This window comes from Oreochromis niloticus, linkage group LG20 (assembly GCF_001858045.2).
Source record: "Oreochromis niloticus isolate F11D_XX linkage group LG20, O_niloticus_UMD_NMBU, whole genome shotgun sequence".
Lineage (NCBI taxonomy): Eukaryota > Metazoa > Chordata > Actinopteri > Cichliformes > Cichlidae > Oreochromis > Oreochromis niloticus.
This window is the reverse complement of record NC_031984.2, coordinates 23297539-23325537: the sequence shown is the minus strand read 5'-3', so window position 1 is coordinate 23325537 and position 27999 is coordinate 23297539. Positions and strand designations below refer to the sequence as shown.

Below are 27999 nucleotides of genomic sequence, written 5' to 3'. Positions count from 1 at the left end.
TTAACTGTCACAAGTATTTTTCCAAGTTAAGAGTGGATAAAGTTCTGATAAAGAGTAAATTCACTCGGAGGCGTTTCCAAGCCATCTATATGATCGTCTGTAACTGATAGGATCCAAACGGGACAATAAACAGAAAAAAGACTGTGCAGAGATATTTTCCAAAGACAAAGGGCAGCTTTTAGAGAATAATTTAGTACAAAAAATATTGTGTTTTAAATTTTTTTATTGAAACAGTATGACCAAAAGCACTGCAATTAAATAAACGTTTCGAACGAATCAGACGGCACAAATTAAAGAAGTGATAATATGCAGCAAAGCAGAAGGGGTGGGTGGGACGGGGGACACGTATCGTTGCAAACATTTGCAGTGTCTGAAGCTTGTTCATTAAATATTACACCACTCATTCAGTGCACATATTAAATACGTTTTTAAAGCAAGCAGGGGTAAGCCGAGACGTCATTATTTGTACATCCGTGTGACACACTCTTGCAAAAAAAGGCATAACTGCCAAACACTTTGCACTAAAACAAAGTGCAATTATAAATTGTCATCCTATGCATGCGATCTAGGGTCAGGTCAACTGAAAGGACTGGATGGCTGTTCTGGTATTAACAGATGCACTGTCAAGACAATGTCACTGCTATGTCTGATAACCAAAAGTGCGAGCCTTTATAAGCCAACAAGCCAAGTTGTTTGTTTTGGAATGGGTATCAGTTTAAAAGTACATTCAATTCACATTTTTAATGCACTTCCAAAAAAAAAAAATCCTCTTAGCTAGCTAGAGAATACCAGAGACAGTGGCACAAACCCTCTGCTAAATTTCACAGATATGTATTAGGTTTTTATATGTAAGTGTTAAACTGGGCAGAATGTCACGTTACTCTTGCAAACGAGGGGTGTCTTTTCGTGTCTGATGACCCTCAGAGCTCACCAGGGCCAGAAGCTTCATCCAGTTGGCCAGCATATTAGGGGCTGCATGACAGCATACTCTATACTGGTGCTCACGGGTGCTTTAGCCACAACAATAGCCTAAGGCTGCCTGTACATAGTGTACTGCATATTCCATTATATCAAATGCCTAGCCTATGCAAGTGCAACATATGAGAAAATGAGTAACTGAATGCTGTATAGTCTTTGTCTAGCACTGTATATACATCCAGCAAAATTGGCAACAGTATTTCTTGTTTTCTTTCCTAATCCCAGCCTCCTTATGTCTTTGATTTGTAAGTATTTCTAATTTTTATGTCATTTTTCTTTCTTGATATTAATCTAAGTCAGTCACTATATCGCTTATGTGGAGGACTTACCCCTGTCTTGTCTTTTTTCTACAAAATGCATTCGAAAAGCCTGAAATTCTTCCTGACATCCTGTTGTCACCTTGTTTTGTTCTCTTTAACAGCTCCTCGGGATCAGGAAGTTTGCAGGGGCAGGTGAGGATTTTGGCTCGTGTACCCCTCTTGTCTCACATACATGCAATATATACATTAAAAAATAACCCCCCCACCCCTTGCCCCTCGCTTTTGGTAACACAGTCCAGAGTGCTGGTTAGGTTTGCTTAGTTCTGGCATCGCGTGCTTGTTTTTAATAATCAGAAATGACGTCACAGTTCAGTAGTTCAGAATTTCCAGAACTTCGCACGGTCCCGCTGCTTTGTTGGCTTTTTCCTCAAGGTCTGTGGGATACAAAGAGAGATCCAGTCAGAGATGGAAAAGATTTTTTTATATGATTGGCAGTTAGGGTTTACATTATTTTAAAGTTTATTCATCGGGGGACTTGTTAAGTAAAATTAGATGGTGAACAAAGCTGGGTTTTATGTCTAATTCATAGATTACGCAGCTTCAAAAGTTGAAGGGAGTTAAAAAAATACACCATTTTCAATTTCTGAGAAAAAGTTTTGTTTTTTTTAAATTTCAAACAGAACAATAACTAAAGAAAATCTGATTATTGGTTAACTTATTAAAAAAACAAACAGATGGTGATTGCTCTGGTTAGCAACCTCGTTTCTAATGTACAAAGCCCCTGTGTTTCTAGGGATCAAATCAAGTTGTTAACACAAAACCAGTCTAGCTGGGCCATGTAGACCGATACTAAGTCAGCAAACAAGCTCATTTTAAGGCCACTTGTCACCATGAATGCTGGATTTTCCACCTAGAAGCATGGGACTCTATGTCAGCAGACAGAGGAACAACTATGGAGCCTTGTCAGTAGCTCTTGGGAAAAAGACGGCTGTAAACAGGTGTGTGAGGGGTTAAAATGATCAGCTGAAGGGGTAAAATAGAGAACTTTACAAAGACCATAACACTCTGCTTTCTGCCAGGCTTTTTGTTCCTTGCAGACCTGTGACACAAAAATTCACCATCATTATTAGCAGTAATTATCATCATATGTTCACAGGGGACAGAAAACTGTCACTTCATATGGACTTGATCTACTTTCAGGAAGGAGCGTCTGTGTTCAGATGTGCTCAGGAACAATTTTGATTGAAATGCTGGTTTGGGAGAATTCGTAGTTACCTTTTCTTTCCTATGTGACTTCATTCTTGGATGGTTCAGTGATGACTCAGTGCCCAACGTCTATGTAACACTGCCATGGATTTAATCTTTGTGTTTATGTACATGCGGTGGTGAGTTACTTACGAGTATTCGCCCATCCTCTTCAAGACAACAATCACCACTGCTGTGATGACGGCCACTGCCAGCAGGGCGCCGACTACAATGCCCACAATCTGTCCAGAGCTCAGGGCTTCTGTTAGATGAGAGTTAGTGCATTTAGATCCATAGTTAATATATTTAAACAGCAATGGTTATTAAATGTATGTTAGACTTATTAATTGTCACCATTATATCTATTCAAACTGACATCTCCTTTCTCCCACACTTTCCTCACCTTCTGTGTCCTCCTCAATGATCAGGTCAGTGGTTTCTGTCCCAACAGGGCCCACTCTCTCAGCAGTGCCCTCTGTGGCAGCAGGGATCACTGTCCCAGTAGGGCTCATTGTCTCAGCGAGGTCGTCTGTTTGGGGATCACTGAATACTTGCTCAGTGGATGATGTGGTCTCCTCAGAAGTATATTCAGCGTATGGGGTAGGTGTATTGGGAGCTTCTGTTTCAGTGACTTGGGCTTCAGCTTCGGTTGTAAGCACAGGCACAGTCGTATGGTCATTGAAAATGTGTGTTGCAATTTCGAAATGGACCGCTGTTGGTTCAGATGGAGGATGACCGGTGACAACAGAGGTAGGATTAGCCTCTAGAGTAACACCAGGTGTGTCTTCTCCTTCTGTAATGGCCACAGATGTAAAGTAAAGTGCTGTAGGGCCTGTAATTGGATCTGGGGGGAGGAAATAAGAAATATAAGATCACAAGCAGGCCAAACATTCAAGGCAGAAAACTGTTTAACCCAAGCCTCCCAGGTCACAGGTTTCCATCTATCAAAATTAGTTTTTTCACTATCACAGACTGCTTTCTCAATGGGTCATTTTTGGCTTTCTCCCTGTGATATCGATCTCTGCTGACTTCTTTAATTTAACTGTGAAAATCTCCCAGTAAACTCATCAAATTATAATTTGTTTTGTTTTTGTTTTTTTTATTTGGATGAATCAGTGTCACCATTTTTAGCAAACCATTACCTTTTTTGTATGTGTTAAACATCTTTTCCAAAGTTAAGTTAAAAGTAAGTTCAAGTTTGAAAAACAAGAAAGGATGTATTTGGTGCAGCTGGGTAAAATGCACCCAGGCACTGGGGTTGTACTGCTAATGCAATTCCACCTGATCGCAAACTTTTCAGTGATGAAAAACGACATGTTACAGATGTCGTTTTGAATACTGACAGATAAACATCTGGCTTTTGTTAACATTAAGTATTAGCCTGATGGACCCTAGCATTAAATATTCAGGATGGGTGATTTTAAAACCGTGATCGTGTACTTAAAAGAACCCTGACACATTTTTGAGACTGATATTGATATTTGATCATTTAAAAACTCCAGCCAATATTTCTTTCTTTGAGAAGACACACAAAACATAAGCAGGTTTCCCTAACATTTATTATCTGCAGTTATTTAAGAGTGCTTACTAAGATAATATCACGATTCAGTTGAAAAATAATCTTGTTTTACAGTTTTAGCAAGTTGAGTAAATTACTCGTTTACGCTCTGACAGACTGCGTGGATCAGCTGGTTGTGCGTACCAAACATGGTGCGCAAAAGGGTAGTTGAAGAATGGACAAACCGTGCAGCATCAACACTCATGGTTGAAGGGTGTTTCTCATTTACTGGCCAATTATAAATGTAGATACCGATATATTGGTATTTATGTCATAATACCTTCATCATCAACCTGCGCATTAGTACATATCCAACACTCAGCAAGAAGATAGCTCATTTAAAAGTGGACATTAAATGTTGTTTATTTAAGCAATGTTTTCTTTGCAACTTCAGAGCACTAAACAACCAAATTCTTGTTTATTGCATAATTCAGCAATGTTTCAGTTCAATCGTCCTCTCTGTGGCCTTTCACTTTATCTAAGTCATTGTTACTCGCTGGAAAAAAACCCAAAAAACCCCGGTCTAAGACAATGACAAACTTTATCGTTGCGACTCAGAATGCGAAGTTTATACCAATATCAGTAAATAAATGGACAATAGATCTGCCTCAGTCTGCGGGGATGGGTGAAAATGTGAAAAATAAACAGGGTTAATGTTCAGACTTTTCACTCACAACATGATGTCATTACTTGACCTTTCCCCTTTCTCACGCTCCTCGTCTGTCTCATGCAGGTTCTCCCATCATCAGCACTGTATCAGCATGCGCACCCCACCCATTGACTTCATATAATATGCATCCTCCCTCTGTTCCCCCTCCCCATCCCTCTATCGTGTCTTCAGGGCCTCGTGTTTGCGAACTTGCATGCCACATGCTCTGACTTATTTCCTGTGGAGGGAGCCACTGCCGCATGTGTAAGCAGAGCGCAGGCAGGCTTGTTAACCATCAGACACTTAATCCGTGCAGTCACAGGAGGGTGGGGTCACAGGGAGAAAGCACGAAAGTTTCTTTGAAAAGGTAAAAAAAACAAACATGATATGCAGTTTAAAATATCTGAGATCATTTGTTTTTCTATCGTTGTATTTCTGTAGTTTCATATGTTTTCTTGACTGATGTTTAATATCTAAAACGCACTTTGTCAGAGCTCAGAAGACCATCTGTGTGTCATGGTAGGCTCTTATTTTGTCCCAACTGTAAAAAACATGTATTTAGCGTTTATTTTGCCTCTTTCATGAGGGTCTGGACCACGAGCCGGCCTGGGCTCAACATGATCATTTCCCACCAATAACCCGAGCTCCATCTCCCCACGTTCAACATCCTCCCAGCCACAACTGAAACTCTAGCCTGGACAGCACTGCTTCAAAATTAAGGAGGTAGATTTCAGCGTGGCACCAAAATTACAGTCTGCGCCTAACTTTCCACTGACAAGCTGCTGGCCTGAAGTTGCGCCTTTTTCTTTGGAAAAGTAAAACCGATTTAAAGCTATTCATCGCACAAAGCCTCCTCACTGCAGAGAGCAAAAATGAGCTTCTGTGCGAGTCTTCCAAACTTAGCTCCTGACATCATGCTCTCTCCATCTCTGTTTTTGTCCGGTTCGTCTAAATACCTGAAATAATAGAGAATGCTTTACCCAGGGTAAAAATAACTCTTGAATGGCTGGGGTTAGTCTACCAACCGGTGCAACACTGTGCTGCCTGGTGTGTTCATTAGCAACAGGCGGGGGTAAATATAACAAAACATTTGTTCCCACTGAGGAAGACTATTGAGAAGGGGGTTTACTAATGGCGACTCAGACTGTTTGTTTGGAACGTCTGTAAGCGATGATAAAATGGTCTGTGCTCCACTGAGCGTGGCTCTATGCTACATGTAATCACTCCCTCATTCTCCACTACCAATTGTTTCATTATGTGTACAGTTCCCACAATTAGCTTTGAATAGTATTTCCTCCCCACCGTGCTAGCCCTTCTGGGTTAATGCAGCTGCATTAGTGAGTAACACAGTGACTTTTAACGGCTTACATACACTCTCCCCTCCTCTCCTTTTAATCTACTTCTTCCCTATCGCCATCTTCATAAACCAGACTCCCTGAGGATAGGTTTGTTGCTGATGAAACCGCTGAGAAGGCTGAATCCTTGGAGAGAAAGAGAAGGAGGGAGAGAAAGGGAGGGGCGGGAGGGAAAGCAGCAAGGGTGGAGGGGGAGCTCTGAGGGAATGGCATGTTTCAAAAGTGAGACGCCAGGGAGCACCCCGTGTCCCGTCTAGAGTGCTTGATTTCACTGTGAACATGGAGTGTCCGCTTACAGCAAGATGTGCCCCGTGTATGTATTGCGTGTGTGCAACACATAGGTGAGCTTGTTTTCATCCTCAGTGGGCAAATGGTCAGACCTAGAACAGGAAGCCTGACAGTTTCTACAACTAGTTTTAGTGTGACTCTCACTCAGTTAAACGATGACTGCAAAGTTGGAAGCTTTGCTTTTTCTCACGAGTTTCAGTTTTTGATTAAATTTTGACTTTTTCTTTTTAATTTAGTTAAATTTCAGTTAGTTTCCAGAGCTGCTCTGCTCATTTCAGTTCAGTGTTTATCATTCTGAACGTGTTCGATTTTAGTTTCGTTTTTATTACTTTCAGGGTCAGTTTTAGTCTGTTTTTATTGTGTGGAGGGCATATGCCAGTGGCAGAGTTTCTGCAAATCATTATAGGTATTACTTTAAAACAGAACTTTTTGAAAGCAGTTGACTCACAGTCTTGTAAACATCCAAACCCTCGAAAAACACCTCCATCAGCCCCTCATCAGGCAAGCTGTAATAACAAATTTTACCAACCAGGATATTTCCTCAGTCTATATATACTTTAATACTTTTTTAAGGTTAAAAACCCCCCATTCCAGTTAGTTTTCATTTACATAACTATTTTTTTTTTGCACTAACTGGAAGCAGTTTCCTTTTCCTTTCAAACCTTCTTCATCCTTGCATCAGTTTTCATGTCAAGCATGCCTGAAACATCCAATGCCCCGAAAACCTTCATTCACGCAGTAAGGGTTAACATTGCGCCTGTGTTTGTGTGCATGTATGTGAACCTGTGCATTAAAGGGTTACCTTAGAGTAAAAAAAAATACAATTATTACTTACATTAAGCTTACATTAATACATTAATATATTGTTTTGGTCCACCATGGTATTTTGTTTCCACAATTTCCCTAAAAAACTGTAAGTGACGCAGAAAAAATAACAGGACAGGGAGGGCGAGGTGAAGAAAAGGGCTGAGTGAAAAGCTGTAAAGGAATTGGGCAAAATGAGGTGAGAACGAAATGGAGGGGGGAAGTTCACTCCTTACTGATATAAATTAAAGTGAAAAAACACTCTGGAGAGAGTGAAAGAGTGATGGAGGGACACAATAATATACAGCCAGAGACAGCAAAGGTGGGAGTACAGGCTTCCATTCATTATTATCACAATTAGCTGTCACTGAAGCCCGCTGCATGTGTGTGTGTGTGTGCGCGCGTGCACGTAAGTTGCTAATTCACAGTCCTGTGCGGGACAGAAAAGATCTGTGCACGAGATGTGAGGGAGCGTGTTCATCTATGGATCTCAGGAATGTTTTTTCGTGGTGTTTAGGGAGTAAAATGTGAGCGATACAGACGCCCTCCCCATCTCACCACACCAACATGAGATGTCACATGACGTACACTCCCCTGCTAAACTAGTGGGAGTCATCTCTAAAAACACCGGGTCGTGCCGTGCAGTGCACGCTGGGGACCTTTTGAAGCAAGAGTGGAATATTCTCAGCCGGCCTTATCGCAGATGCAACACAATGTGCGTTGACTGCGTGTCCACATTCATTGTATAGCCACTCGTGTTTTTCTCCTCCCACTCGAACTTAGATAAAAAAGACATGCAGCAGGTCCCATCTGGACTCTATCACCAGGGGCAGAAATTGGCACTACATCAAGTTGGCCTTTAATCTCAGGCATTACAGTTTCTCACTACATTGCTACAGCATAATGAACTGGAACAGGCGTGATGTTAAACGCTATGGAAGGGAACACAAATAAACAAGTTACGGTGCATTATCATGCTGAACATCCTGGCTTTTATTCCCTTTCTCATGTTCTCCATGTCTCACAGAGGAAGTGCAAGGCTGGCATTTGTGTCTTTTTACTTGTTGAGGATATGCTCATAAATCTTGGTGTTTTTTCTAATCTTTTTGGAGCTGCTACTGTCTCCCTTTCGTCAGGATAAGGGCTTGGTCTGGGATAAAACAGTCTCCACCTCCCCTTTCCTTAAACAGATGAATCTTTCTCCTTACGGAAATTTTTGGAAGTGTGGCGGGATATTTTTTTTTAACATTTTTTCTTCTTCTACTAATTAGATTCAGTTGGTGTGAGAATCCTCGGACCTCGTGGTCTTTCTTTACGCGCGTGTGTCTCATACTTGGAACAGAAGAGCAACATTTGGGTCATTTCTTCAAGCGGGCTCGGACAAAGGGCATTAACCTCTTCCTTCGGCGGCCAGATGTGAATGGGATGTTACTGGCCAAGCAACTGCAGACAAAACTCATTATAAGAAGGAGACGAGGGGAAGGGCGGGGGGAGTAGCAGCGAGAGGGCGGTGGTGGATGATTGTACAGGATGGAGATGGGAGTAAGAAAGGCTCCATTTGTGAGGTATGAGTGGGGAATGACTGATTTCCTTTGTTTTCTTAACAAGAACAGGGAAGACTTTCCTCAGTTAAAAAAAAGAAAAAGCACACCCCGCCATAAAACGAGACAGACACACAGACCAGGAAAAGCTTGTAACAATAGACCCACCGCTTTTTTGCATCCTGTGTTCCCCCAAATCTGAGGGTTACACTCATGAACCTGGAAGAGAGAGAGCCTGAGAAAGCTGAAGGGCTGTTAAGAGACGGTGGTGGTTGGGGGTGGAGAAGGAAGGGGATATTTTAAGTGGTAAAGTTTGCTACCCCACCAAAGATGGGTAAATGCCAAGGGCTGGTGTCCTGCACATGCTAACAACACACGGGTAAAAGAGGGTGGGGCAGCTCTCAAAGTTCATCACGTCTCTTGCTCCTCTCTCATCCATATGACCCTCTTAAATATAGAGCCTCCCACTATTAATACACTCACATAGACACAAAACAGCCCTGCCCTGCCCTGCACTTTCCTCAGGCTTCAGCCACAACCACTGGGCAGAGAGTGGCTGGTCAAGGCAAAAGAAGACAGAAAGTTAAATGATACATGCTGTGAGAACGACTCGAGACAAAGCACAGATGAAGGGGGGAGAAAAAAAACAGAGGGAAAAAGGAGAAAACAAAATCAAGTGCAGCGAGAGAGAAATAGGAGAATCAGGAGTAAAACGAGAGGAAGCAGAGGATAGGCTTTGGGATAAATATGTACGGTGTATGTTACAGTTTACAGCCCCCCCCCCCCTGCACATGACCACAGTTTTTGGGACGCTTCCAAAGGATATTGCTTTCTTCTCTTGGCTGTGCCAAGAAAACTACAGACACGAGGCACCAGAGCTTCTTGCTATTACATCATATATATTTTTCCCCCCATGCTTGCAAAAAAAAAAAAAAACCCCACACTTTTCCTCCTGTCCAGACCTCCGAAGGAGACAACAGAGTGACAGCGAGGGAAAAGTACAGCAAAGCAGGATGAGGTAATTTGTTAAAATGAACACGGAGCATTCATATGAGCTGATTTCTCTTTGTTAAATTAACACCTTCGCTTTTCCAATCACTGATTTTTGGCCAAGTTTGGTGGATTAACCGCAGATGCTAGAAAAAATATTCTTAGATATTACACAAAAAAAGGTTTAAGATGTGAGTATGTGTTTAACACTTGTGTATTTGTGTGTACACAAACAATCGCATTAACTTATTAATGAACACAAATGAAACCTGGACCATTTCCCCCCATTTGAATCCAGCCTGCAAAGTGTTATTGTTCAATCGGCAGGGATTAAAGCAGACAAAGAGTAGTGTGGTGAGGGCACATGGAGGCAGAGGGAGAGAGAGAGGACACAGTGTGCTAACAGTAGGATGGTGATAGCTGAGAGTTCACTTACTTGCACTTGTGAAGGCGCACAAAAGGCCAACAAGGGCCGACAGGAGCAGCAGCTGAACTTTCATGGTGTCAAAAAAACTCTTCTCCGCTCTTCTCGCCGCTCAAAACCCACAGAGACGTCCCCAGGGGCACAACACCGGAGACGTAACACACACCAGACACACACCAACCGGCGTCTACGGTAGTAAAATGTTGAGGGACCCAAAAAAGGTCAAGAATGAAAATAAAGTCTTTGGCCGGAGGAAGTTTGGGAAAGCGGTGGGTTGAGATCCTTTCAACTTGTGGAGGTGAATGTGAACAGACTCGGGCTGGTCGCTGTGGAGGAAGAGAAAGAAAGAGTGGTGGAGGGATGCAGACAGGACAAGAGAAAAGAGAGGAGAGATCTGGCCACTTTGGGTGAGTGCAGAGAGAGAGAGAGAGAGAGAGAGGGAGGAATGGCACACGGCAGGAAGGAGAGAGAAAAGAGGGTGCATGTGAGTGGCTGAGAGTGGAGGAGGGGTGCTGGTACTGGTTGTGGTGGCGGTGGGCTGGGCGGGCTGAGGAGCAAGGGGCAGGTTGGATTGGGAGGAGGGTGTCTGGATAGGGGTAGTAAGGTGGTTTGAGCCCTCGTGGCCCAGCCCCGTGTAAACCTCCTCTTGGTCCACAGCCAGACCCTGCAATATCAGCAGCATGCACACACTCACACACGCCATCACACGCACTCGGTGATACAGATAAATACACACTTGACTTATTTATCTAGACAAGACAGGCACACTAAACTGCAACCGGCTGTCTTTTACAATTAGAAAGCTAAAGCAACAAACTTTCCACATGTGCTCCGAATGAATGGAAGAGATGTAAACAGAGGTTTGGGTTGTTTCAAATAATCCTTAATCACAGGAGTTAGGAGCCAAATCTTTGGATTGACTAGATACGACCTGTCAAATATTTAACAGGATTTAAATAAATATGAGCAAACACCTGGAATTCATTTGTGCTGGTCTTCTAAAACATCAGTTTTGCTCTATTTATAAAGAAAGTGGCAGTGTACATGGGTGGCTGATAGAAGGCGGGAGGAGAGAGCGTTTTCTGGACTGCTTTCCAGTGAAAAGAGGCCATAAATACAGTTAGAACACTGTGTGACGGTGTGTCGCAGGCAAGCATGGGTGGTCTGCCTAGTTTACATGCAGAGGAGGGCAAACAAACGGTCGCCCGGCGTTAGGCTGACACCTGTTGGACAACAAGCCGCGAGGGCCAAAACAGCACAAATAGGCTCAAACTAAAAACTCAGAAGCCAATCTCAACTGTCACATCTTCCCGCACAGCACAGCAACATGCACACAGCATTATTTCAAGATTTCAAACATGCAAACAGCTGATAAAATAACGGCAGCAGATGCAAGGTTAGCGCAGTAAAAATGGTCAATGACATTTTAATAAACACTGAAACAGATTTGAACCGCTGAACCGCCGTACATACACAGGTTACTTATGACACACAAAAATGCCAACGTTTTTTTTTCCTTCTTTAAATCACCTATTTACATTATACTCAAGCTATGTACATAATGTTTCTCCTGGAAGAGAAATAACAAAATACCCGTCTCCATTTGCCATTTCCTTTTTTTTTCAGTCTGCATTTTTCCAGGGCAAACAGAGAAGTGACATACTGTTATTTACAAGGACAATTACACGCAGACATACAAGATATATTTATATATATATATTTATATATATATATATATGCTGGTCACGGTAATACAGCATTTAATGGCAATAATAAAGAGTATTTATCTTGTTTTTTGTGTATTTTTTTTAACATTACCTTGTTTAGACCACCTGAACAATTACTGAGATCTTCCAAAGGAGGGGAAAAAAGGGGAAAAAAGCACTTTAAGGTCTAATATTTCACCGTGGAAAATAAGAGACCTAAAAGTGTGAATACAAAGAAATTCACTTGTATCCCATGTGTGTTTTCTTTCTTTTCTTTTCTTTTTTTGAGCCATATAAAGCTAAAGGAAACTGGAGAGGACTATACACACACCTGTACATACACAAAATTAACATTAACAACAAAAGCAAAACAAAACAAATGATGTTGAGCATCTTGCTTGGTCTTTACTTAGGCAAAGAGCATTAAAATGTTCCCGGTTATCATTTATTTTAGACTAGATGCTATCAAACTTGTTGCTGTGCAAAAAACTGCTCGCCTTTTCCCAAATGAGGCATGTTAGAAATCAAGACCGAGCTGATCCGCAGGGTCATAAATGATGTGCGCTTTTGCCAACGCTTCAGTTTTATCTCTGAAAACTATATAAGTTAATGCTGAGTCACGCCACGGTCTGATTTTCTTTTTGATTAGTGACGTTTATTGGCTCTACTAAAAGGCTCATTCTGTTACTCAGCTTATTACAGCTGACAAATGAAGACTTTTATCCATTTGACCAGAGTCCTGGGCGACGCTAACATTTAGCCAACAGGATTTGAACACTGACAGCACTACACGACACACAGTTAACCTCACATTTAGGAGATGTAAAGGGCAGAGGTGCGAAGACATATGTGGACATAACACCCTGAGAACATGACACACTAACCTGCTGTTCAAAGCACATACTGATGACAATTTTGCGATAAAATAGGCAGAAGAAGTTTACAGCTGTATGACAGAAAAAAGATAGAGGAGGAACAATTTGTGATGGATGGATAGAAGCAAAAAATACCTGTTTTAACCAGCAGGTGGTGCCCCGACTCATGATTTAGGTTGAAACGTCTTTAATTTTGTCCCCAAACTATTATCCTTCTCACCACATATGTAAAGTAACAACGAGCAAAGCAATGCTACAATGAAGAAAGAATGAAATGTCTGGATTTGCTCAGTGTGTGCAAAAAATAAAACAAATTTGATGGTTTTCTTAAGACAGTTTGGGGAGAGGACATCTTTTTTGTTCATTCCAGTCACAGGCTGGGAAACGTTGTAGATCACGGGACACGAGCTGCAGCGGGATGCACATTTAAGAGAAAGAAAGCAATTCAAAGAAGAACTGACAACACTTTGGCGACTTGCAACCCTGTTGGCACAACGGGGACACAACGAGAGACAATTCAGAGAGATTCGGAGCTCTGTCGCTTTGGACGAAACGTGTTTACGTCTTGGCTTCGTTCGACACAGCCTCAGTCTGTCCCATCTCCATTTTTCCATGATTGTCTTTAGATTTAATAGACCACTTTTATCAGAAAAAAAAAGGCCAGCGTGTTTAGAAAAATCACTTCCCATCTTGTTTTCTGTTGGATTGTCTTCTGTTTTGTCACACAGGCGAAAGGAGCAGGTCAGCCAGTTTCGTACCTTATGTCACTATCATCACACTTTGCCTGCATCTCCTTATTAATTTCAAGTCTTTTCCTTCGTCGCTCCCTTTGACTGACGGCTCAGTCTAGACGATGGAGTCCCAGTCAAAGTCATCCTGGATGTCGTCGGCAGCGAGCATGCGCCTCACCTGAAAGTGTCCCGGAGGCAGCGTGTGTTGTTGCTGGCTCAGCTGGCTGTGATGACCTGGATGTATAAGAAGATGATAATTACATCTGAATTATTTCTTTTTAAATATGTGAGTAGGACAAAGAACAGCTGAAACTAAAAGTGTCTAAAACAGAGCTAAAATATTGGAAAAACCAGAAAAAGTCAAAAACAGTGATACTGTCAGCACAATATACCACGTCTTAAGTTGTCATCCACATAAAGTGCCCTAAATAACAGGTGATCATGACATGGTGACTCATGTTAGTGAGTCACTGTAATGAATTTTAATGGTTACTTTGAAACTAAAATGCATATTGGAAACTATAAAAACGCTCAGTGTATCTTAAGAAAATTATAAAATGAATGTATCAGAGAGGTGTTAATGCAACTTTATGACGAGATACTTCAGTGTGTGGCAGCATATTGTGCTGCATTAACTGCCTTCACAACAATATTCTGATCTACAAATAGATCATTTTCTGGGGAATTAAAGAAAATTTATACCAGTTTTTCTACTGGTTCACTTTATTGTTATATCTATTAGTACTCGGTTAGACCACCTTCTGCCTTCAGAGCTGGCTTAGTTCTTTATGGCATGGACTCAACAAGGTGCTGGAAACATTCCTCAGAGATTCTGGTCCATAGTGACACGATAGCATCACACAGTTGCTTCAAATCCTGCAGCTGCACACCCGTTTGAGTACAGTGAGCTCATGGTCAGATTCAAGAAATCAGTTAGGAAGACTATGGTAAAAAAAAAAGGATGCTCACTTGTTGCTAAGATTCACAAAGTATGCCAATAAAATATCCCGAACACTAATGCACTCCATCACCACCAGCCTCTACCACTGATACAAGGCAGGATGGATCGATTTTGACCATCCAATTGTTCCAGAAAAAAACTCATTGTAGGACGTACAGGAGTGGGAACTGCTGCGGTCATCTCTTGCTGTGCCCTCAGAGATGCAAAACTTGGTTGTAACGAGTGGTTATTTAAGTTACTGTTGCCTTCCTATCAGCTTTTTTCTTTTTCAGACCATCCGCTGTAAACTCTGATGGTTTCATGGGAACATCCCAGAAGATCAGGAGATCCTCATCAACAACCACGCCACATCCAAAGTCACCTAAATCTCCTTTCTCCTCCATTTCTGATGCTCAGTTTAAACTTCAGCAGGTTGTGTTGAGTTGCTGATCTGTGATTGGCTGATTTATATGTATTTTTTTAAATTCTATCTCCTAACTTTATGAAGAGAAATACAACATTTAACTTTTGTTCAAGCTTCCCTATTTAATCAATGAGAAGTGTGTTATCCAGTTTAAAGTGTGCTAGTGCCAAAAATCTCTATCTCTCTCTCGCTCACACACACACACACACACACACACACACACACATCGCCTCTTTCTAAGCCTGTATCTACACCGTGTATTTCTCCAGGCTCCTCCTGACCTGTTAAGAGAGCGATGGGAGAGTCACCTGTCATGGTTGGAGCAGTGTTGCTCATGGGAGGCATGTGAGGATATCCTGGTGGGCCCATCAGAGAAGAAAGGTTTTGTCTCGAGTCCATGTACATGTTCCCTGTGGGAGAATAGACAAAAGGGCAATGACTAACTGTCAGATTAGTATCCCGGCTTTCACACTACTCGTCTTTGCAGAACACAAGCTGTTATCATGGGCGCACACAATTTTATTGTCGTTTTATGCTAAGCCAGAGAAATCCAATAGATTCTGCTGCCACTCAGTGGATTTCCCTCTGGTGAAATATTCCCCCATCTTCATATCTTTACTTCAGTTGCCATTAAACTGACAGCCTCCATAATTTCGCTGTAAATAGACAACGAGCCAACAATGACACAGCGAGCGGAGAGACTGGAAGTCAGCTGAGCTCCTGCCTCCATCCCGTCAACTAACAGCAGAAACCATTATTTTGCTAATGGAGAGTTTTTTGGGGTTCCATATGTTGTTTTAAGTTAACATACTTTTTTTCACGCTTTTCTTTTCTTCTGACACATGAGTGGATTCATCAGATAAAAATAAACAATAGCATTTTATTTCAATGTTTGTTTTTTTTAACAGGATACTGCGATGTTAATAATTAAATACTCACTATTAATATTAAAGAACAGCAGTCCAGAGTACGATGCTGCCAGGTGTGCATGTGTGTAAAGCCCTGTGCACATATAAAGCAGCTGACTTGTTTCCCATTACTTCCAGGTCTGAGCTGGTTACTAGCAGAAATCTCAGCCTCTGGTCCCAGATGCAACAATCTAATATACTGTACAGGACCTTGGCCCGGCAGACTGACCTGTGCTGATGTGTTGATTATGTGGGTTGTGTTGCCCATGCTGATTGTGATGGCTGGGCTTTGGATGCATGGCCCCGTGCGGCTGAGCCGGGTGTTGAGGAGCGGACGGCGGCGCTGGATGTTGGACCTGAGGTTGCGGGTGGGTGGCGCCCTGAGGGGGGATGACCCCCGTCGCCATGAAGAATTGGTTAATGGAGGAACACAGGTCAGCCATCTGGGCAGCATCAAGAGACCAGTTGCTGAGCTCCGCCTGTCGCATGCTCTCCTTCAGACCTGACAGAGAGAGGAAGCAAAGCGCTGTGACTGCCACGCACCAGAGCTTTTATTGCTTCAAGATGTGACATCATTTCATGTACTTTATTTTATTGTTTGGATTTGTTTTTTTACAGGTAAATTAATGCACGAGTTACCGAGCTGTTAATTTGCATTTGTTCAGCTTGTTCTGCCAGACAGGAAAAGAGCAAACAAACAAAAAACAGAAAAAGAAGCGATATAAGAAAAAACCTATTATTAAATTAAATCAATATGCTAAATATAAAGTATGCAAGCCCAGCAATGGGCAAAAACGAGTCTCTCATTTCTGTGGGTACAAAAATTTCACTTCCTTCACTACTTTACTGAAAAAACAGACCAAACGTTGCTGTTCTCTAATAGATGCTTTCTTCTTAGCAGCTCTTCCACTGCCAAGAAATACCCGACATCCTCTAAGTGGGTGGTGATTGACTAATGAATAATTTTAAACATCAGGCATGCATCAGTGCTTATCAAAGTCGAGGAAATTGTATTTTTTTGTGATGTAGTGTAATTCCCTTGGCTTTTTATCTAATAAATTAGGAATATGTTTATAGAATGAACAGACAGGCTCAATTGTAGTCGCACCTGCAGGAAAAAAAATCGCAGCATGCGCTTTCAAATTTCGCACGAATTAAAAAAAAAGTCAAAGGATTTCCAGCCTGACACACCGGATCATCACACAGGCACAGGTACAAGGATTATAACGGGACTTCTACAGAGTAATCCAAAAGAAGAAGAAGAAGAAGCGTCGGTACAGATGGTACAGAGGTGCACAAGAAGTTGATCTTGCAGGGGTGATCACACCTTTCATATACACCACTGACAGGGGAGGTTACACTCATTCTTTCTTCATCATCACTAACCCACTGTTAGTGGGTGGGAGATATCAGGGAGCAAGTGAACATTTTGTCCTCAAAGTTGATGTGTTAGAAGGAAAAATGGGCGCATGTAAGGATATGAGTGAGTTTGACATGCGTCAGATCTTCTCCTACACTGCAGCTCTTGTGGGGTGTTCCTGCAGTGGTCAGTATCTATCAAAGGGGTCCAAGGTGAACCAGCGACAGCGTCACGGGTGGCCAAAGCTCGCTGATGCATGTGGGTGGTGAAGGTCCTAATATTAGAGCTGATCAGTGTATGGCAGCTTTGATACTGTTCCCCTTAATAAAGCCTTAAAAGCTTTACAAGTACATTTTTACAACTGTGTCAGAAGCCTTTGATTTATTCACCAAATATATTATTTAATATTTATGTGGACTAAAACATTGATAAATAAATACATTTGGATGCTTATGGGAGGATATTAATGGGTCTATGATTTAAAGGTGTAGACACCACTAAGTCACTGCTGGGAGAAAATACAAATGTATTTTTAATAGTTTCCTCAGCTGATTTAACTGCCTACAAAATGTCAATTCTTTAATAATTCTTGCATCAGTATCTCAGACATCCTTGTAGCTTTATCATTTAATGCAATCGAGTTTCATCACTGTAGATTGTGACATTTTTAATTCTGAAAATAGGAAATTCGGTATTTGCAGGATTGTAACAGTTTTTTTTAAATTAGATGTAAATTCTTGACCACAAAATAAGAGTTTCCTTTAGACTCGCTAATTATATTCAGCAAAATGTATTTTTCCCCTTCTAAATATATCATTTGCAACATCTAAAATTGTAGTTAACAAATCATTTTTTGTGATATGTTTCCTTAATATGTGTCACTCTACATGCTAAACATTCCAGCAAAAAAACATGCCCTCTTTCACGACTTTTCCCAGACAACTTCTGCAGAACTTTTTCTTACCAGCATCAGCAAATCACGGGCTGAATAAGAAATAAATTATTTATCATCCATCACCGTGAGGACACATCCAGCACAAGAATCTCACTATGGTTTACTGTCACCGTAAGTTTCAAAACCTTGAAACTACAAACCGTCTTTTGTTCTGACAGGATGCCTGTTCACATTTAAAACAACGCAGAAGACGCTGAACTGAAATCACCTCCTCTGGTATTTACCGCTTCCAAAATAAGACAAGCTCAAGCTTCCATTTATCAAAGGTGGAGCCGGATATTTTGCCCAAAAACACATTTGTATGGCTCGTATGTGGCGCCGACAGAGACAAGAGGCTCGGTCCCTGCTGTTTGGAGATGAGCCAGAGACAGTAGAGGATGGCATTAGGGCGGTGTGAGAGAGGTCAAGCGTTGCAGAAGTAGAGAGAGAGAGAAAGAGTGCAAGAGAGAGAGACAGCAGCGGCCTGTGAGCTACAGGACCAGCCGTCGTCATCAATCGTGTGTGGATGTTGCCGGCTTTGTGCGCTGACCGTGATAAGAGGCTGTTACTGAGCCGGGACCTAATTGGATTATTCACATCATACAATTGGGAGGGAGCGAGACAGCTTGTGTGTGTCTATGTGTGTGTGTGTGTGTGAGAGAATAAGAGTGGGAACCTCTCAGATGCAGGATAATGACTTTTATTAGGGCAGTACTATTACCACACTGGATATTATAATACTGAGCCTCAAGGGCGAGTGCATATGAAAGCACAGAGAGGAATCACAATGGTTTAATCAAAGCAGCTGATCGACATGATACGCATTTTATCAATTTTCCCCGTGTTTAGGCGGGCCGCGGTAGACAGCTTTATCAGTGTTCGTTTCATTTGTCCACACTGATGGCAGTTGTGTGTTTGTGTTACCTTGGAATGGGGAGAGGTCTACGTCAGCCCAGTTGTAGCTGGTAGCGATGCGGCAGCTCTCCTTCAGCCAGTCCAGGTTAGGGTACCAGTCTGATGACATGACTGACACACACACGCACACAAACAGACAAACGTCTCTTTAAAGAAACATTTTTCCAAATGTTGCAAAAGACAATCTGGAAAAAACAAGGGATTTTTTTTAAGCAACGAGGGTAAGAATCGAAATAATGTTCCATATTAATGTCATTTAACATGCATGTCTTTTTTAGCTTTTCTGAACTGACTTTGCAAGGTGGCAGTGTTTGTTTGCTCTTCTTCTGCACACTATTCTTACCCTGGAGCATCACATTGTAAAATAAAAAATCTAATAGATAAAATACGCATTTTTTTCTAAATAAACCAAATATGGTGTCTTTAAATTGCGTGTTTCAAAAAATTTCTCCCGGAAAAAATCACAGATATAAAACAGTATTGGTTATCTGCAGTGATACTGAACAACACAACACTGTTAGATGATCCCAAACTGGTGAACTAATTCACTTTAAAAAGATCTGTCTGTTCTGCAAACAGCCACAAGGTGGCATGAGTTTACACACAAAAAGAAAGAAAAAAAATCCAGTCATAGCTTTGCTTGTGAGGCAAAAGAAAGAAGATTCTTTTCAGCGCCTTCACCACCACAACCCAAACAACAATACATTCTCAGGCCGTGGATCAAAGACAGAGAGGTTGCTTTCATTCATCCTCAGCTTGGTTGTGGGGAATACTAACCTAGATAAATAATGTCTAAATAGGCTTTTCCACTGGCCTGAGAGCTCTCTTGCAGAGACACGAAGAGAAAAAAGCACACAAAGACTGGGAATATGAGTAGGAAAAGCCTCGTGAAGATTTGGAGAAGCCTGTTTGTATCAGCTCAGCCTCATAAAAATCAAACACTCTGGGACCTTATAGAGGAAAGAATACAATATAAATCCAATGCCCGCGTACACAGCCGTGCCATTCTGATGTGTTAGGTGAACTGCAGTTACACCAATGTGGCCTTGGAAATCGCAATGTTGAATCAGTGTTTTGGTGCTGTACTGCGTCTATATATGTGAAGCTATACTTCGAGCTTTGTATGGTCTTTTCAGGAGAATTAGAAAAGAAGAGAAACTGGAGAAATAGCATTGGGGCTTTCAGAGTGAAAGTCTCGGTAATAGGAGGTCTTCTCTTCTACAGCGGCATCGGAATGAAAAGAACACCGGACAATATTTTCATAATTTTGTCATTTCAACCCTGAAGTTGGTCTCCCCCACTGCTAATCACAGTCACGCCAGATAAAAAGAAACATATTTTGATTTTTTTTTTCTTTTACTGTTGCACATGTTTTACATTTTATACCCATTTTCAAATGATAAGCAAACAACTTTATTATTTCTTTAACTGCCTGTTTCCCCATGTCTAAAAGCATCAAACCACCCATGCCTTTTCTTAACTGTTTATCTAATTTAGGGTTGAAGAGGTGCTGGAGCTAATCCCCAGCTGTTGAGACACAGAGTACACCCTGCACACAGAGACATACCTACCTACAGCTAACCTGACAAGCATGTCTCTGGATGTACGTGAAAGCAGAGGGCACAGGGGGAGCAGGGGGAACTTTCTTGCTGCGAGGACGCTGAGATTACTGGTTTTCTGTTTCTTCTAAAACATAATGTGAACAGTAATAGTGAGGAAGGTTTGCTTTCGGTGTAATATAACCAGTTGTTCGCCAGACCAGAAGAATTTTGCTTATACTCAATGCCAGCATAGCTCACTTGGTTGAGCAGGACCTCATCCCGAAAGGCCGCTGCAGAAGCCAGAGTCTGAATGCACCCTAGACCATGTGCTTCCCCCTGGTTTCCTGCCCTTTCAATACAGGCTAAAATGCCAGAAATAGATCTTAAAAAGAATTATGGTTATCCATATACTAAATGAGAGGGCTGTCAAGGTAAAACACCAGTGGTCAGGTCTATATTGTGTATATTAAGCACATCATATAAGCAGTTCCTGCTCCTGTGCAGTGTCTGCACAAACTTCCCCGGTTGTGGATGGAAACTGGGATATAAAGCATCTTTTGTCTGTGGTTTCTGAGCAAATTTGTTCCGAATTGACTGAATTCTGTGATTTTGAAACAAATTATGGTAATTAAGGATAAGGGTTTTTAAAGTACATGAATTGCCTTTCACCTCAATGAGTATCTGTGCCTTTGTAACCTCTCTCCTACAGTAATTAACTACAATCAAAGGGACTCTCGTGTTGCTTTGTTGGTGAACATTCATGTTATCGTTAAAAGAAAGCTTTCACATTCAAATTTAAAGACCTGATATGTTCACTGCAAGCTGATGTATTGATGTTATTATTATTACTCTGATTGGCAAAGTATTATTCAATCCCTGTTAGAAAGTTGCTAAAGTCTGCCCATGTTTTTCCTGATGTTGTGCACCAGTAGGCGACACCAAAGTCCAAAATGTTCAGATCCTACACCTGCTGTAACGCCCTTTGTCTGTAAACCAGGGTTCTCACCTGTTGTGGGGCAGGCCTGCACAGCGTGACTCTGCTGGTGGGAGAGAGACGAGTGCTGCTGGGAGTGACCAGAGTGCTGTTGGTGCTGACCGTGCGCCTGGTGCTGACTGTGGGTGGAGTGAGGGGAGACGTGAGAGTGGTGAGGGTGGTGCGATGTCTGGCCATGGTTGTGTTGGTGGTGGTGGCCGCTGCCGCTTCCCGCACCAGGAGAGTGCTGGTAGGAGCAGGCGGTGCGGGCCTGTTGACTGGAGTCACCGGGCATACTCATCAAACCTGCTTGGGAAAAAAACATAAAGACACATGAAACTTTAAAAAACGGGGCAAAAATGATGGAGAAGACAGCGGGTTTTTAACCTTTTTTCCACTCCAACAGCTCAATCAAATAAAGTCAAAGATTCTCCTTCAACAACATGTTCAGATTTGCGCTCCTGAACTCATTTTAAAGTGGGTGTGGATTACTTTCAGCTTGCCATTTCTAAATTATTGTCAGTCAATTGTTTAAACCACCTACATGCCTTGGTATGTCACCCACAGCTATTAGCCTCCTATTCAATCACACATGCACAACCACTGCTATGGATTCTCAGTAGCAGGAATATGTTTTATACATCGCAATACCACCAAAGGAATTATATGGGTTTGTTGAATCCAAGTCCATTTTACACTGCAGGAATTGCAGCTCGGATCAGAAAACTGATCAGTTTATGTGGAGGCTATTTATCAGCAAGAATAATGTATCAATAAACTTGATTTCACTTTGATCTGGCAGCAGACTTCCACATCTTTGCCATCAGGCTGTGGGACGGCATGAGAGGTGAATGCACCGGCACCCCTGTAGCTTGCAGCTGTAACTTTAGACATAAATGTCAGCACTGGGTGGTAAAATAAATATATTCACTTATGAATTCACAAGATTAACGATTTTCTGCCAGCTGCTCTCTTGCCTTATTTGCAGCACCAGTGCGGGCTTCTGCCATTATATTTTTATATATTCTTTATAGATCTCTATCAGCCATTCATCTGATAATGCCTCTGACTCAAGTAGGCTTCAAACAAGCCCTTTTATGAGGGCACACACAGAGCGTGAAACAGAAAGCCTGGGTTAACAAGGATAATCACTATTGGTGATACCCATCATCTCTGATTGGGGGTTTAGGTTTTGGCGAGCCAGCCTGGCTACGTCACCCGGTGTCTCTCCTGTCTGGTTTGTCATAAGAATCTCTGACTTATCCCTCACACACACAAACACACACACACTCTCCCTCACCTCTACCTATGAATTCCTTTTCATCATCGACACTGAAGAAGCTTTATGTCGGTTGCTGCCTCATTAAATTTTCAAATGATGCTGCAGCGTTTCTGGACCTCGGCTGTCCGCTTCCCGGTTTTGTGAGTACTTAAATGTAAAAGGCCCTTCCAAGGACGTCCAACGTCCAACTATAAAGTAAGGCGGACTGTTCGAAGGTTACTTTCCTTTGGTACATTTGTTTGAGTCGTGTTTACCTTTTCCTTTATTTGCTATCACTCCAAGATCTCTTCAGAACTTTTTGTGACCGATAAAAAGCGGATCGATGAGTGCACCACCGAGTGCAGAGTATTTTTCATTCAGTCTCTTGATTCCCCTCTGCTGTGCGTATATCCAATGCTTTCATTGCCTTCACTGTATTTACAGTACTGCAAATCAAAGCTCCATTTTTATCTGCGATTTTACCACGGCTGTGTTCCTCTTTCCTAATTTACCGTACGGGTGCATTTAAAGGGAATAATAACAGGGTTCTCTTTAAGATTTTAAGATGGCAGAAAGGGAAAAGGGCAGCATAATTTTGAAAGCCAGATTGTAAAATGAGACTTCACAAGTTGATCCAGCTGTTGATTCATTCGTTTGCTCTTTAGAAAAGGTTCATATTTGCTTCACCGTGACCTGTAATTCAGGATGGTGGCACTGCCTGAGCCCGTAGCAATGCGGTGTGTGGTCCTGGACTCGCTGTAGATACGATGAGCTCCTCTGTCTGGATGACTCATCGTGACTCAAATTCTCAAATACAATGACTACTGACACCGTTTCCTGCTAAGCCTCACACTTAAGGGACCCTTTCAAGCATCCGCTAAATCCATTTTCTTCCTCATTTTCCTTTTAGATCTCTGCGCAGTGCCGTTTTCTTCCCCACCATATATTCTCATTGTCTTATCTGTACTCTGCGTACAACCCTGACCACAAATTGAAGGGGACCTTGTCAGAGGGTGAATCCAGGCGGCAGTTGCGGAGGTCAACAGAGCGTATCAATCTCCTTGGTTACAGAAGATTTGTTGATGTGTATCAGGAGTAAAAAGTGAGAGAGAGAAAGCGGGAGAGGGAGAAGAGAGAAGGTGAGAGGAGGTTGGTGCGATGGTGGGGTGTCCAAGAGGGAGGAGGCCTAGTGACCTGAAAGCGTCAGGAAGCAATTAGCGAGATGCTTCGCAAACTTTAGAACCAATCTAATTAGCTGCTATCAAAGCTGCAGAACCCTTTGCTCTGCTCGACTACAGATGTGTTTGAGAGTTTTTTTCCCCCCTTCTGTTGAATTCTTACTCTTAATTGCCTTTACTCATTTGACTGAGCGAGCCGTAAAACGCAGATATGCGGAACAACAGATTGTTTGTTTATTAAAACACAACAGAGTAGGAGTCGTGTGTGGTGGAGGTTAATACTGGAATGCCGGCTATGAAACCAGTGTTAAACTGTTTGAATTTATAAAGGTGGTGGTGGGGGGGGGGGAGGCTTATTCTTGTCAGTTAATTATGCGCACGAAGCCTCACACAGAAGTTTACTTTATTTCCCCGTGAACACACGTGTTATTATAGGTGTCGAACAGGTACGCATGAGCAGGCACACTAATCCGCACACAAAACCACCCACCTTGCTGCGAGAAGGACTGCTCGAAGACGCACTTGTAAAGGCTGCGGAACGAAGAGCTGAGGTCCTCGAAGTCTGAGAAGCAGAGCTGCTTGTCCCGTGACTCGGGGACAGGTAAACCGTACTGGGGCTGCGGGGGAGGAGGAGGAGGAGGCGGCGGCGGAGGTTGGGCGGGCTGCTGGAGGCTCAAGGACTGGGGCGAAGGTTCCGAGTGGCTGCTCACCTTCAAGGCGGATAGAAAGAAGAGACAGACCGACTGTTAAAGGCACAGGGAAGATCAGAGAACGTAGCGGTTTCAGAAAAATGCCTGACAAAGGCTCGATTCACACCGCGATTGAAAAGATTTAGTTCGTCAAGGTGATGAGGCATTTAAGGTTTAAGTGCATATGTTTTATGTGCTTGACTGGTTCATCAAAAATTGTAACAGTTTTTTGGATCATTCATAACCAACTCTTGGCTCTACTGTTTATAAAATACACAAAAAACACCACCTAATGGCACCTAATTCTTTTATTGACTGCTGCTTGTCATACACAGAGCATGTCCAGAAGGATTAGAGAGCATATTAGTGACTTCAAGAATTTCTGTGCCTCCCTGAATTACACCAAGCCTCAATTAAAATGTTGTTTTAATTGTCAAGGAACTGCCATTCAGTTGTGAAATCTCCCCGCATATGAAACTGCTTAAAATTATTGGATTACTCCTAAGTGGATTGCATTTCATCACCATCTTCCTCCAGCACCTGCAGCAGCAGCGCGCGGCTACGAAACAACAGCAATTTGTATCCAGAGAGAGGATTCACAATTCAGATATTTGCTCCTAATGTGATATAATATAACTTGTGTCAGTCAATCTAAAGACAGGATGCAAAACAGAAGCACAAAAGGTGATTTGGGACTGCACGGATCATGTAGATGACGTATGTGTTAAACCTATATATGATATATAATGTTCCATTTATTTTGATCATATAAACAAAATACAAAGGTTCCCAAAAAAAGTGGGAAGAAGTGCACATTTATTTAATCCCACCCCTTCTCCATAAGTTATCAGCTAGTATTTATCCAGATTTGTTACTAATATAAATTCAATAGCAACAACAGACATATTTCTAATGACACAATATATACACTATGTAAAAAAACAAATTATTTATTTTACAACTCCACACCTCCACACATCAAAGCCCTGTACCTCCAGTTTTGGAAGGTTAATTCTAACATCTGTATAATCTGAAGTGAGATTAATGGGTTAACCTGGAGTGCCTTAAACCCGAGTTCTTCTTAAATGCCATGAGGGGTCCAATAGAAGTCTGTGAGGAAACAGCTTTCTGACTTGACCTCTGTAAACACTTTCCTCCTGTATTAATGGTATCAGTGACACACTGTGGTTAGTAATATATAAATAATTAAAAGACCAAGATGGCGACAGCAAAAACAATCAAGGCTTCAAAGACTTGGGTTACACCGCGGTAGCTATGACACTCTTTTACACTTTTTGAGCTTGAACTCAAAAAGTCGCTCTCATTTTACCTGGTTAGGTAACCATAGCAACTAGCGGGAAACGCATAACCTGGTCTGGAGCACGTTATCTTGTAGTTCCAGTTTAAAACCAGCTGTAAATAACACATTTTCACAGATTCTTTTGATCAAACACAGCAGAAAGGAGCTCTGCATTGGGGTTAGTTATTCAGAAATGCAACGCTTTCGTGCATCCTCCTACTCTGCTGCCCTGTCGATTTTTAAAAGTTAGAATTACAGTTTGCAGAAAAGAAACTTCTCAGTGTATTTGTGGGCCCTGATCAGCAAGAATATTACACGAAGACAACTATTTCACTTTGAACTGGTCAAAAAGTGATATACTGAATGGTTAAATGTATTGAAAAGTTTAGCTGTTGTGTTAGAAAATGAAAATCCCGCAGTGAGACTGCACTAAAGCTGAACCACACCTCAGTGTATTTACATAGGCAGCACCGATTTCGTTCCTTACCTGCAGCACCAGTGTTGTCTTTTGCTGTTATATTTTTATTACTTATTCTTCATAGTTTTCTGAGACCACTCTTAAGTGAGCATGCTCAGATCCTGTCGCCTGTTGATGAATACTATTGTGAGGCCGTTATTTTGCTTTTTAACCCTTAAATCAGGCACATCTGGTCAGATTATATTAGCAACTTATTCACTTATCCTAACATTAGCAGTCAGGGTAAATGATCACACAAAGGTGGTTATCAGTTTCATAACTTAACTCATGATTGATTAATCCAGCTATGAGCACGTTCACATTAAAGGGATGACGCTGGCAGCATCCGGCCAGTCACACAGATGGACGTCTCCACTGGCAGTCGAGCGGCTGATCTTACAAAGAATGATAAAACTGTGAGAGTAACTGAAAGAAACGCTCCTGCTGTAGAGAAATCAGCGGTGTGAATGCGTGTAACAGAAAAACACAGTACAATAGTCAGCAAAATAAAAGTATCAACACTCTAGCATTGAAATACGGGAGAATCTGATGAATTAGACACATGTGAGATAGATTTAGTTGTTACTCTTTCAGATGTAGGGTCTGACAACAGCCTAAAGATTCAATATAAAAACATAATTATAATGTAGGTTTAGACTCTAAGGTCCACATGTATGAATAGATGCCCTGTTTTGGGATCATATATTATAGGCTATAGAACAATAAAATCATTGTTTTAAAAAAGTAATCAGGGAATGAAGTTGTGTCTAAGAATCAAAGTCTAATGCTCATCGGGGAAACAGCAAGAGTCTAGATGAAAAACTTCAGACCCTGCACGCACAAAAATCCAAGGACTTTTCCACAAATGGTGATTCTATTTCCCAGATAACTGATTGGTTGGTAAGCAGTGATCTCATACCTGCTGATCGACAACCTGGATCGGGTCTGCAGGATAGGTTACCATGGCTACAATAACAAGTAAGTAGAGGTAAGAAGTGAACGGACTTTGTAATACTGCAAACCCAGGGTTAACCTTGAAGTTACCTGGATAATCCCAAATCCAGCTTCCTAGCACAGGCCTCAAGTGGAGAGCACCTCTCCCTTTAAGTCAAAATGCATTAGAAACAAACCTCTTGGCTTCTTTGTCTCTACAAGCTGAACCTAAGCGAACACACCTGAATTTCAATTGGCAGACCGAAAAGCAAAATTCAATAATAATACGATTTAATTTAAATGAATTAAATTAAAACTTCAGCCGAGCCCTGGACACTTATTTTTTTATATAAATTACTGTCAGAAATCATTTAATAATTCAGCCATTCAGAGTGATGATCATACCAAATTCAATTTCACACAATTAAAATGGAATCGCTGCTGCCTCTCATTTCTTTTCACATAAAAGCAAAAACAAAATACGGAGCTTCAAATATCTGCCGCATATTGTGAATGCAGCCGGTCTTCATCCACCCTCATTTCATCCAAGCTGTCATCTTCCTCACCATCCACCCGGAGAACTCAAGCAATTTGCTGTGATCAGTGTGTCTCTGCCAATATAAGCCAACTTACGACGACACATCTCCCACACATCTACCTCCACCCCAATAATGCCAGCCTTTCCATAAACTCTCTCGGTGTCTGAGATCTCTGCCAGCAATGCCACCAGTAATCACCGTCAGTCAAGGGGATGCGGGGGGAGGGGGCTATCACCTGCTTCA

The 27999-nt window shown here is 41.9% G+C and overlaps 1 protein-coding gene across 6 annotated transcripts in view; it reads right to left on the bottom strand.

Moving 5' to 3' along the window:
* Positions 1-205: 205 nt before the first annotated feature.
* Positions 206-27999, bottom strand: part of LOC100698572 (forkhead box protein J3) — a 75688-nt gene continuing 47894 nt past the window's right edge. For 4 of the 6 annotated variants that reach the window (XM_005478270.4, XM_005478269.4, XM_005478268.4 and 1 more), the window contains 9 exons: positions 24329-24548; positions 21433-21708; positions 18895-18996; positions 15906-16178; positions 15050-15178; positions 10105-13638; positions 2887-3327; positions 2637-2745; positions 206-1672 (listed from right to left, as the gene is read on the bottom strand). In XM_005478270.4, the coding sequence (XP_005478327.1) occupies positions 13520-13638; positions 15050-15178; positions 15906-16178; positions 18895-18996; positions 21433-21708; positions 24329-24548 (1119 nt within the window). In that variant the 3' untranslated portion in view covers positions 206-1672; positions 2637-2745; positions 2887-3327; positions 10105-13519. The remainder of the gene's footprint in view (positions 1673-2636; positions 2746-2886; positions 3328-10104; positions 13639-15049; positions 15179-15905; positions 16179-18894; positions 18997-21432; positions 21709-24328; positions 24549-27999) is intronic. The other 2 variants (XM_003444881.5, XM_005478271.4) reach the window with 2 other exon arrangements.